This window comes from Quercus robur, chromosome 3 (genome assembly GCF_932294415.1).
Source record: "Quercus robur chromosome 3, dhQueRobu3.1, whole genome shotgun sequence".
NCBI lineage: Eukaryota > Viridiplantae > Streptophyta > Magnoliopsida > Fagales > Fagaceae > Quercus > Quercus robur.
The window spans coordinates 54,924,521-54,937,130 of NC_065536.1; the positions used below are offsets into that span (position 1 = coordinate 54,924,521).

The 12,610-nt window shown below is 32.9% G+C and overlaps 1 protein-coding gene across 5 annotated transcripts in view; it reads right to left on the reverse strand.

Annotated features, from left to right (window-relative positions):
• Positions 1-11,927, reverse strand: part of LOC126718415 (protein DETOXIFICATION 29-like) — a 54,583-nt gene extending 42,656 nt beyond the window's left edge. The window contains exons 1-8 of one of the 5 annotated variants that reach the window (XM_050420587.1): positions 11,538-11,924; positions 10,890-11,431; positions 9,303-9,389; positions 5,214-5,270; positions 4,877-5,115; positions 4,587-4,705; positions 4,244-4,330; positions 3,783-4,052 (exon numbers count right to left, since the gene is read on the reverse strand). In XM_050420587.1, the coding sequence (XP_050276544.1) occupies positions 3,975-4,052; positions 4,244-4,330; positions 4,587-4,705; positions 4,877-5,115; positions 5,214-5,270; positions 9,303-9,389; positions 10,890-11,431; positions 11,538-11,885 (1,557 nt within the window). In that variant the 5' untranslated portion in view covers positions 11,886-11,924 and the 3' untranslated portion in view covers positions 3,783-3,974. Of the gene's footprint in view, positions 1-3,782; positions 4,053-4,243; positions 4,331-4,586; positions 4,706-4,876; positions 5,116-5,213; positions 5,271-9,302; positions 9,390-10,889; positions 11,432-11,537 lie in introns of those variants that run through there. The other 4 variants (XM_050420588.1, XM_050420589.1, XM_050420591.1 and 1 more) reach the window with 4 other exon arrangements.
• Positions 11,928-12,610: the final 683 nt, after the last annotated feature.

Below are 12,610 nucleotides of genomic sequence, written 5' to 3' on the forward strand. Positions count from 1 at the left end.
CAACTGTTTAAAGTTGGAAAAATTACTTGTGGCTTCTTCCACCATTATTCTTGCATTCTTGGTGATATTAAGAAATCATGTCACGAGGATGAGGCATGATTGGATTGATATCATTCTGTATTTTTAGATTTGGTTGGTATTGTTCTGTGCTTTTAGATCATGGACTAGTGAAGTTATTGTGTTTGTGATGTTGGAAGAGGCAATAGCGCATTGGTAATTTGTTGTTGCTTGGGTGGAGGTGTCCAATCAGAGAAGTGGGGAAAAAGTAATGCAGGATATAACACAACCAGCCTAAAAGAACCAAACAACCTTAAGTTGGCCTAAGCAAAATTTTAGTCAAATTATAGAACCAAACACGTGATGGGATGCTATCCTAAACATGGTATTTAGATCATTCACGTTGGCCTGAGCTAGGGCTATAAACGAACCAAGCCGTTCATGAACAACTCGGGCTCGGCTCAATAAAAAGTCCGTTCATGTTCGTTTGTTTATAAATAAGCCAAGCTTGAGCCTTAGTTTTAGGCTTGTTTGATAAACAAGTTGAGCCCAAAAAAAAAAAAAAAAAAATGTTCGTGAACAAGCTTGTGAACAACAGCACTCCATACAAAACATGTCGAGCTTAGGCTCGTTTATAGCTTGATATATGTTTACTAAATAAACTCATTATTATGACATTACACATGTGTTTGAAATGTTAATTTATAGCTTGTTTATTCATATATGTTTTGAAATGTTAATTTATTTAGATTTGTGAATATCATAGTTGCATGGATGACAAATGTGGATGTAAAAATTGTATTTTGAACAATTACTCAAGCTATAGACAATGAATGATGAATGGATGGATTTAATTTTGTAAAGTTGTAATTTGAACGATTTCTAATCACGGGTGGAATTAGAAGCATGATAAAATGAGTATATATATATATATTTTTTTTGCTTACTTGATTTTTGGTGATATAAGCATTTGATGATGCGAATTTTTTGGATTCCAAGCTAAAAAGCTTGACTTGAGCTCGAGTTTAAGCTTGATATTAAGCTCAAGCTTGGCTTGGCTAATTAATTAAGCCAAGCCAAGGCAAACTCAAGCTTTTTGGCATTCTCACAAACTTAAGTTCAAACATTGTTTTTAGGCTTATCGTAAGCTCGAGCCAAGCTTGAGCATTTGATTTTTATTGATGAGCCAGCTCAAAAACGCACTACTCGACAAAGCTTGGTTCGTTAATAGCCTTAGCCTTGAGCGAAATTTTAGTCAAATTTAAAGGAAAAGCTCACTTTTCTACTTAATGCAGTTTGTTTTTCACTTCCATTTGCGTTGAGCTCTTTTTTTTACTACTCTATTTAAGTACTACTTTTTTTCTTAATATATATATTTTATTCACAAACTCTTGTACATCTTCTTCATCAACTCTGCCAAGCTAGGCACCATTTTGTTTCCTTGCCTTTTTCCTCAACATTCTTGTCCCTCTTGATCTAAGTCCAACCCTAATCCTAACCTCACAAAATTAAGTTAATTGGTGTAGATCTTGTTGAAGATACAATGCTAGTCAGGTTTGACCATGTGTTGTATGTTATGCCCTAAAATCGAATTTATTGGCATGTTATAAATAATTAAATTGTTTAATTGTATAAGACTATTTGTAAATGAACTGATTGGACATTATCATAGTCCTTGAGATGCATTGTATGTGATTTAGTTATAAAAGATATAAATCACAAGTTCTTTGTAAACTTAAAATGTAGTTCATCGTCGGTGATGAAATTGGGCATTTCATCTACGAAGACTATAAGACATCAGCTAAGATGGTTTATCTTGATCATGCATGGAAGTGTAGACTTCTAGTTGATGTGTTGATGTGTCTTAAGTGTGTAAGAGATATTAAATTGAACCACTGTGAGATTAATTATTCAATTAACAACTGTCACCTAAATAATAAATCTCATGACTTCTAATTTCATAGATTCTCAATCCTGAGAGGATAGTGATCCCAATCATGAAGTGTATGTTACTTTGATATATCAGGAATGAGATATAATTTAACAGTCAAAACCTCAGTATATTCGGTAACCGCAAGTAATGTTGAGGGAACACATATTCTCTACATGGAATCTATAATCTCTTTCGATAAAGATACGAAGTATCCCATTGAGATAAGTTTAATAGGAACTGGTTATTCAGGGCCTGCCACTTTAGTAAGGAGTTACTAAAGTTAATATTTAATGAAATCAGATTTCATAAATATGAATAACTAAAAGATTAAACCGATGACTCAAGGAATAAAATAGTTGTTTACAAAGTGACAATTCATTATGACTTTGTTTACTATGGATATTTCATGGAGGGGTCAAATGATATCATATTAGAGTCTTGGGATATAATTTATTAATAAGACCTAGAGTGCAATTATATTTCCATAGTGGTATTTGTTATATAATTAATGGTAACTTTGGACTTATCAAGAGTTAACAAATAGGCCCGAGGCCCATTGGAGTTAGAGCCTTATTTGTCCCTTTGGTCCCATCCCAAGCCATATACTAAAACCCAATTGGGTTGGTCCAAAAGGCTAACACAATTAGATAATCAGTTTTTATTTAATAAGAGTTACTAAATAAAGTAACTGTCCAGACAATTAAAAATGTACGTATGATTAAAAAAAGAGAAAAATAGTTTTTCTCTGCAAGATCTTTTGAATACATTTTTCCAAAGAAAATTCAATGTACTTAAGAACTGATTGAAAGACTATTCATCTTAGGCAACATGTGGAATTGGGGTGAAGATTTAAGATCTTCTCAAGTCGTGTTTTTGAATTTCACTACATTAAGGTACGCTTTTTGTTCTTTGTTCTAGAATTTAAGGTTATATGTTATCTCTCATGATTGAAGTACATTTTTGTGTTACTTCCGCTGCGTGTTTTGTATGAGATGCAAAACTAGTTTTTCCAACACTATATGTAACAATTTTCTTAGTGTTGACCTTTCTTCAATTGTATAGTGTGTAATTTGCCTGGATTAGGAGGATGTCTAATCTATTTCTAATGCTCTTTTGCATTTTGTTGATCTCTCTCTCTCTCTCTTCTTTTCCCTTGTATTTTGTTGATCTCATTGTCTCAATAGCAGTAGCCAGTAGGATTTGAGTGTAGTGTGCTGTGCAATGTCGATTGTTGCCTTAGCTAGCTAGACATCACTTAAGTTTTTGATGATACTATTTTGGTTACTGGGTGATCAAAAATTCTTAAACCACATAATAAACCACAACCTTTGTCATAACTGTTCTCATGACAAATTATGAGTGGTAGAGAAAAACTTGTGGGACCATTTGAAAGTGACATTATGTAGCTAGTCACAGTCTACCACATAAGATAGTTGTGGCAAAAGTTGTGACTTTTTATATAACACTAGAATTACTCCTGGGTGATGGGTGGGTGGTTTGGTTTTTGAGGGTATATATATTTTATTGAATGAATTTAATGATTTATAGTCTAATTGGGTTAATTAGTGCTAAATACATCTTTGATTTATAGTGTAATTGGACTGGTGCTAAATACGGAAATATAATTTGAAGAATATTTGCATAAGTATGCCCCAGTTTTGTAATTTAGTACATGGTTATGAATTTATGTTGCTTTTGGTGTGTTTACCAGAAAGAGGAAGAAGGAGGGGGTTAAATTGGCAAGCCAGATTAACCAAACACTAGCAGTTGGAAATATGTATAGGCTAACAAAAACCCTACCCCTTTTAGCTTAGCTTCACTAGAAATTAGCCGATCTTAAAATTGATCTAGATTGTCAGGCAATACGAAGAAATTTTATTGCTTCTAGCAAGGAAAGTGAAATCATGAGATCTTCGGCCTAGACCAAAAAGGTTGAATAAAATTAGGCTAATTAGCTTTAAAATGCCGATGTCAAATACTCATTAGCTGAACAATGATAATCTTATTATTCTGCAAAAAAACTCAGGCATGTTTCCTTGAACTCTCAGCTCCCGTTTGGTTTCTCTACATCACTCTGTTTCGGCCCTCCCCATTTCCTTATTCTGTCTTCAGCAATTGATGCCTGCATTTCACACCAATTTAGTCAATCCTTCCATTCTTAACATGGGCTAATCGTTGAACACTGTTTGTGTTATGCAACTATATATTTAAGATTGAAGATGATTGTTTTCTTTCTTTCATTTTTATTTTTGGTAAAATGAATTTCATTGAGGATGGTTTTGCTAGTGTATGCTATGTGAGAAAAAGGTTTACCTCTTTGTTCCAGTTGGTCCTATAAATTATAATGAAAAGGACAGCAGTCTGTACGATCGTTCCAAACATCATGCCGTACCAAATCCCCTGCAAAATTGAGAATGACAATGGAGTTCATGTTTCACATAAAAAAGAAAGGGAAAGAAATTCATTTACTTGGTGATACATGACTTATCTGAAGCAATATGAGGTCCTCTTTGAGTATTACAAGTTTGTGATTGTTTTTTCTTTTCATTTTTATCTCACAATTATTAAACATTACTAGTATGCTTGCTTGCTACTTCCACCATTTTCACTTGGTAATAGAAATGAAATAAACAAAAAATAGGAGAGCAAGACTTACCGTGACACCCCAATCAAGCTTGTAACCCAGAATGAGACCCAAAGGGATCCCAAGAACGTAGTAACATGCAATGTTCACATAAGCAATAATACCTTGCCATCCTGCTCCAATGGCCACCCCTGTGAAAAAAACATTATTCACCCAATTAATTAAAATCTATTTCCATTTCCCTCAAGAATCTGAATTTTTATTTAAAAGAAGAAGATAATATGATATAAAGACTAAAGACGCAGATGTGTTACAAAACAAAAGATCAAAACTTTTTAACTAGAAAATTCTAAGTTTCTAACCAGAGAGAACAGGTTGAACATTGTTAATAATGATGCAAAAAGCCAATACTGGTGTAAGCTCTTTAACGACAGTTTCAACACTTGCATCACTCGAAAACAATGACGGGTAGACGTTTCGTGCCAAGATTAGAATGACTGCGATGATAATACCGATCAAGAATGAGGTTACCACGGCCACCACTAATGAAAATTTAGCTGTTCTTGGATGAGATGCTCCCAATTCATTTGACACTCTCACACTGCAAAAAATATATTTTGGTTTTAATTTTTCAGACATTTTGCGATCGAGTACAGAAATATATATAGCTTTGTTGAGGTGTGTTTCTCTGTCACTAACCTTATAGCTGCATTCATTCCAAGAGCTTCCATAATTGTCCAGCCCAATATGTTCATGCTACGACAAACATTGGCATAGCAGGAAATAGTTAATCAAAAATAAATTATATTCAAAGCATAATGACAGAATTAATTTCTTAGACTTTATAAAAATATCCTATTAAGAAAACGTAACTAATATTTTCTTACACTTTATTCAAATGATATTGTAAGGACTAATAAAGTTGATACAAACAATTAGAACAGGATCTCATTAAGAAAACATAAATAAAATTTGGTTTAAATAAAAAAAATCAAACAATCTCTGACATTCTACTCATTGAATGCACATATTTGAAAATGCCAAGAGCAAGAATTAAAGATTGAAATTTCGTCACCAATTGATAATAATATATATATTACCTCATAAAACATAACAGAAAAGTACACCTCGAAAAAAAATCTTTTAAAAAAAAAGTATATATATATATATATATAAAATTGAAGTTTTCCTTACTTACACTAAATAAAAAAAAAAATAGATTTCTATATTTACTTATATTTGTACGTGCAATGTCGATGAACATATTTTACATATGAGAAAGAAATTTTCTGAAAAAAAATGTTTTAAATTTAATATTTTCATCAAGTTTTTAATGTTAAATCTATTGATCATTGATTAAATTATAACAAAACTTTACCATTATACACACACACACACACATATATATATATATATATATATATATTGTAGGGCGTCCGAGGACCGAAGAGAATGGAACGTGAAGTATCATACAGTTCCACCCGCAAAGGTGTATCCGACTCGAGGACTTCATCAACCTGAGAAGGGAAAGAGATGCGACATAACATTTTGGGAGGATCTATTTGGAGGAAAAAGGATCATGGAAGGGGGCCAAGACGGAGGGAGGAAGCTTCCTGTAAAGGGTATACCTTCCCCCACTGCATTGAATGTACTGCAATAACCTTATCAGCTGCATTAATGAGAAAATGACACCTGAACAGTAGTTTCACAGCTAACAGCCCCTTCTACCACCTTTAGCAGAACTCTAATGGGACAAGTGACCTAAGAAAGGCCCTAAGGCATACAGGTGGAGGGTTAGAAAGCCAAGAGGAAGGATATATAAGAGAGGGGAACCTCCCAGTTAAGGGGGATGATAATTCTCTAAGAGTAGAAAAAACAAGAAAGTGAATAGTGAACGTTTGGTTTAGAATTTGTGTCATTCATCTATAATAACTAGTCCTCAGACTTACTCAAGGACCGCAAAATCCTTAGTTATTACTTGAATTGTCTTTCTCTATTACTTCTAGTTCCTCGGCTTAGAGCTGAACATAGTCCCAAAATTACATTAGAACTTTTTTCCCACTCACTTCAGAAATTCTATTGTGTAGGCTTTAGTTTGAGGGACAAGGCATCACTGTTCTTAGTGGTCTTGAGCCATCAATTTCCTAGTACTTACACACACACATATATATATATATATATATGGTGAGAAAGAACAATAAGATGCATTTTCACAATTTAACTAAAAATATATATATATATATATATATATGTGTGTGTATGTGTGCACGCACGCGCAATTTCACAAATGGTGATTAAGCCATTAAGTCTTATATTCCATGAAAATTCACAAACAAACAGACAGCTCAACCCAAGTGCTCCTTGGACCCCATGCAGTTAATGCATTATGACATCTCGAATTATTAATTTTACCATCTATTCAATTACACTCAAAGCAAAACCAACTATTCAACAATCTTTTGAAATTTGAGTAACAGTGATTTATTCCATTTTTTATATTGTTCAATTGTAACAGATCACAAGTTTTCCATGGTAACCATTATAAATAGTAAATTAAATAATTCGAGATGTCACCAACTCTTAGATAGGTTATTTGTGGGATGTGATTTGATGGGAACAAGCCTCTATATATAGTCTATTCAAAATCTTTATAAATAGTTGGGCAACTAATCTTGAAGAGTCACTAACAGATGCTAATAAGGATATCGTGACTAATTACAAACCCAAAAAGATATTAAATATATATATATATATATATAAATTAAGAAAAATCACAACTACCTGCTTCTATCTAATGAAAATCTATAATTTTATTCTTTTTAAAAAATTAAATATAATACTTCTAAATTTGTTACTTTAAACCTCCTATTTTAATTATTGTACCAAACAAAACCACATAGCATATGGTCCAAGTGTTTCAAAATTTTCAAGCTTTTGACAATAATGAAAGTGTGGACTTTGAAGTGTCACATTTGAAATTATGGGTTGTATTTCTCACAAGAATAAAAAATATAATTTTTTTTTTCCATTAACTTTCCCCTTTATGTTATGTTTGTCAAATATTGGTTGCAACTTGAAAGAATTATTTATTTATTTTAATTTTTAAATAAGTGAGTTTTCGACTCCCAAAGGAAGGTGCTTTTTTTAAAAAAAAAAAAAATTTAATGTTAAGAAAGTTTTTCATTCGTTTTTTTTGTGCTGAATAGTAAGTTTGTTTCTTCAAGAAAAAGGGAAATGGGTCCGCTCATTAGACTTTCACAGCTTATTATTTTGTTTGTGCTCTGTACCTTGATCTGATTTATTGTCCTTTTTGTTCTCATTGTGTTGAAGTGCAGTTAGCACGAGAACTTGTCCACAATTGACATGATTACTTACCAAAAAAAACGAAAAAGGAAAGGAAAGTTGCTAGCACGAGTTCTTACTAGTTACTAATGTACCCTAAAAAAAAAAAAAACAGAGCTGCTGGTGGCATGATTTCTTACCAAAAAAATAAGGACAGCATGAGAAACATGATGAAAGTATAAGAAATAATGATGAAGACCAAACTAAATACTTGCAAGCAAATTAGGTAGAAACATATATGGGTAAGAGGGATGTATGCAAAAATAAAAGAAGAGAATTCCTCTGATTTTGGCATTTCATGGTCATGTCACATTGTGTTGTTGCAACAACCAATGCCTTAATTGTTTGTGGTTTCGAGTATCGATTATTGACGACCATTTATTATTATTTTGACTGTTTGGTGAAGTTGACGATGAAGATATTATGGAGAATGGGAATAGATAGATTTTATGATATATGGTCACAACGCACAAGGGCTACTAGAAAGTAAAAGCATTGCTTATTCCTATACTTATTAGAGGGGAAGAAAATTAAGGGGAAAAAAAAGAAGACATGCATGATTAGCACAAATTATAGGACATAGACAGATCCAACTGTATAAAATGTGGTTGTCATCTTTTTGCGTATAGATAGAGTATTGAAATTATTAATTTAGAGTATTAAACACTATTTCGGAATTTTCTTGTCTTCTCAACTTGAAGTGACTGAGTTCAAGAGTCGTCCTATTCTAATTTATGTCACTGCATATGTCACAAGCGATATGATTATTGACATATTGATTATCAAAAAAAATTATCATTGACATATTAGAATTTGACACTGATTGCAGGTGCAAGGTATGTACATATAGGACCTTTGATATATATCAAACAAATGTCATGTTAACGAATGCTTTTAAAGCAATTATTAATAAATTATAATAGAAAAATTTTAACACCATTTTTATGAAAAATATAAAAAACTATCAATAATATTTATTGTTTTCTAATTCTCCTAGTAAAATGTTTCTAAAAACTAATACCTTAAAAGCATTGGCTAACATTTCCCATCAAATAATATCAACCACAAGATTTACAATGGTGGTTGATGTGGTATGTATCGTTTTTCTTTATTAATGGCTAAGCGATAAATTTTATTAAGGAAAAAAGGGATCAGTCGCTGAGTCTATACCTCCAAGATGTGGATTGATAGATTGGAGATGAAAAGAGCCCTAAAACCTTTACAAAAAGGAGTCTAGGCTGCATAGCACAGTGTGTGGTATGTATGGCTTGGTAAGTGTTTGGTATTTTAGATATTTTTCACATAAATGTAGATTTTATGTTTGGAATTCACATGTGGATTCTATCTCTATGTAAAGGAATGTATGATATATTGGATGCGTTGAAAAATTTTATATGATTAATTAGGGATTCGGAGAGAGAGAGAGAGAGAGAGAGAGAGATATACCATATGGACAAGGCATCTACTGAAACTTCCGCATTTTTTAGATATCCAGCAAAGAGAATTAGCGCCATGAAGTACCACACTTCCAAGCTGCACAAAGATTAATTTAGAGATATATTCATCATTTTAAGGATTAGATTTAAAATTGATCAATGTTGAATGATATGTGAATCCCACAAATCGAAGTAAAATCATATGAACCAATTGAAAAAGGGAGATCTCATTTGGGTGTGTGTCACCCATCATGGATTCTTTTTTTTTTTTTTATTCTTTTGGCCGAATACTCCTTTCTTAGTAATAAAATCATATAGGATAATTGTTTATACAAAACAGAAATTTTACTATAACATAATCTAAGTATATATGTGTATGAAACTCCTTTCTAGAAACTTGTATCCTGACTCTTGTCCCCTACACTCCACAAGCACTTACACTTATGGAGTGACCATCACACCAAAAATGTATGGTGATATCAATGTTGAAAACTAAAGGAAATGATGAGAACTCAAGACTTAAGTAATGAACCTCTATGGACAGCCTACGCATTAAATTGTCTTTGTCAACTAGTGCCCTACACATATAAGTTCAGGTTTTTTTTTTTTTTTTTTTTGGTAAAACTCAGGTATATTTAATACTATACTAAATCGTGTTTTTCTATTTAAAAAAAATATATTAAATTCTACACGTATTGAAAAAACACGTGAAAAACTTGCAATCTAATGAGTCATTGACAAGTTAAGCTAGGGAAGGTTGGAAATTATTAAATTATCACAATGTTTTTAAAAGATATGAAGTCCTAAAATAGCCGTGCCTATCCTCTCCCCCAATGCATAGGAGTATTAGATGAAACCCATAACCATAATTATTTCACATTAAAAAAATTTAGCCTGTGTACACTGTACATACTATATGTTATATGCGAAGAAACACAAACACGAGTACGGATATAGATATGATATGATAACATGAATAATATTTGAAAATTTATAACATAAAACAGCTAATACGACACTAATATGACATGAGTACGACACGAATAGGCATTTTAAATGAAGTATTTGTGCTTCCTAAGTTACATGTAAAATGTTGATACTTGGATGTCTCTAAATGTGAAGTAATAATTTTCCTAAACAAAATAGTGTTTTTGTTTTTTGGTAAAAAAACAAAAGTGTTAACAGTGACATTACATATGAGTTTCTTAGAGCATCAACATTGAAGAATGCTACTCTATCCTATTTTACCATCCCAAAAGGTTACTTTATCAATTATACCATACCATTTTATAATACACCCTACATCCAAAAACTTTATTATTTTACTTTTTTATTAAAATATTATTTTTTTAATCTTTCTTTATTATTTCTTTCACGTCATCACTTTTTTTTTTAACTAAGGGGTGAAATAAATTTTTTTTTTTTTAGCATAGTGCTACAGTACAATTCTAAACTTAGAATTGTACTGTAACACTATTACAAAAAAAAATTTGCAATAGTGAGATATAGCATTTTTTTATGCAAATATTTTTTAGTTATGAAATGTCAAAAAGACTTTAGATATAGCAATAGCATTTTTCAACGCTAATGCTCTTACCAGAGCATTACTGCGGAGGCCATCGATAACTTAACGAATCCCCAAAGGTTATGAAACGCCTTCAATGAGAACCCAGACCAAGCTCGACCACAAGTCCCACTGAAAATATACAACAGCTGCGCTAACACAACGAACCACCAGGACGAATTCAACACGACCGCCGCACCCACCAGACCCCAATCTAACTTCAAGATGAAAAGCCAGCTAAACAGTGCGTTCAGAAGCAATGACACAGCCGCAATCAAAGCTATCACAAAGATCTTGCTCTGTGATTGCAGAAACTTGACCGCCGGAAAATTTAGAGCGTAAGCAAATAGCTGCGGAAGCATATAAAGTGCGAACACTCCCGCTGCGTCCGATATTGCATCAGTCTGTCCAAGCAGTTTCAACAGTGGCGTCGCAAAGATGTACAAAAGACTCAGAACCAAACCAGTGGTGGTCAGGATCACCCATGACCTTTGCATGTAAATTCCTAGCATATCAATCTGTCCTGCTCCAAACGCTTGCCCACATAGTGTTTCGAGTGCGCTTCCCATTCCGAGCTATTGAAATTCAATTTTGTTAGAGTAGATACACAAAGAAAACCAATTGAGATACAAAGAATCAATATTGTTAACTGTGTATTGTAAAATTAACAGTAGAGGGTACCATGATGCCCAGTGAAAAGCCGGCGATGACAGAGTTTTCGATGGAGAAAGCGGCGAGTTCGAGTGTGCCGACCTGGCCCAGAAAGACTTGAGGGATGGCACCGAGAGAGTATTGGCATATGGAGGTGAAGATGGCCGGGCCGGCGAGGTACCAGAGCTTCTTTGATTCAGGAAGGAACGCTCTGAAGAAATCGACAGGACTCTTGATGGGAGGGATGTCAGCATCATCGGCGTTAAAGGTAGCACCAGAGGAAGTGTGTATTGGTACTGGAAGGGACTGTAGCTGGTGTTCTTGCTCTTGGTCCACTTCTCTGGAGGACGAGAGAAGTGGTTGATTACCATTCTCCATGATTTGGGGTTGGGGGGGGTGGTGGGGGAGGGATAGGACTTATCAAAGGGAGACAAGTATATATATAGTATTTAAGCTCCATACTTTTTAGGTTTTATTATTATTATTATTATTATTATTATTTGTTTTTATTTTAAGGGTTTATCATTATTATTAAGCATTACTGATCAAACCAAACTACTGTCAAAAGCGATATAAGGACTCATACTACTAAGCCACACCCTTTTTGTTTGTTTTTATTAACAGATATAAGATTTATTGGAGCATGAATTTATTGTGAGATAGCCTTTGATTAGTTACCATAACAGGAATTGAACATGATTACTAAAGGTTAAGACTTATGTAGAATATAATTGTTGTATCATACATATCTGAACTAAATTCAATCACGTAATTCTTTTGACAAATAAATTACAAGATTAGTAAAAGATTGTTTGTATTGCAATGATCAATACAATTATGTATTTGAATTTAAATAAAGAACAAAAGGAATAGAACTTAAGGGAATGTATCCAAATTTTGCCTATTTCAAAATTAAAAATGATATTTAAGGATCAACTGTAACTATCTATTATAATTTAATACATAGTTTATGATATGCACCATAAACTTAAAAGATCTACAATCAGTATCCAAAGTTAAGGTTAATTTATAACAAAAGCAACGAGGGCAAGGATCAACCACAGCGTGCATGCCATATTGTCTCCATTCAAATTGAACTCGTG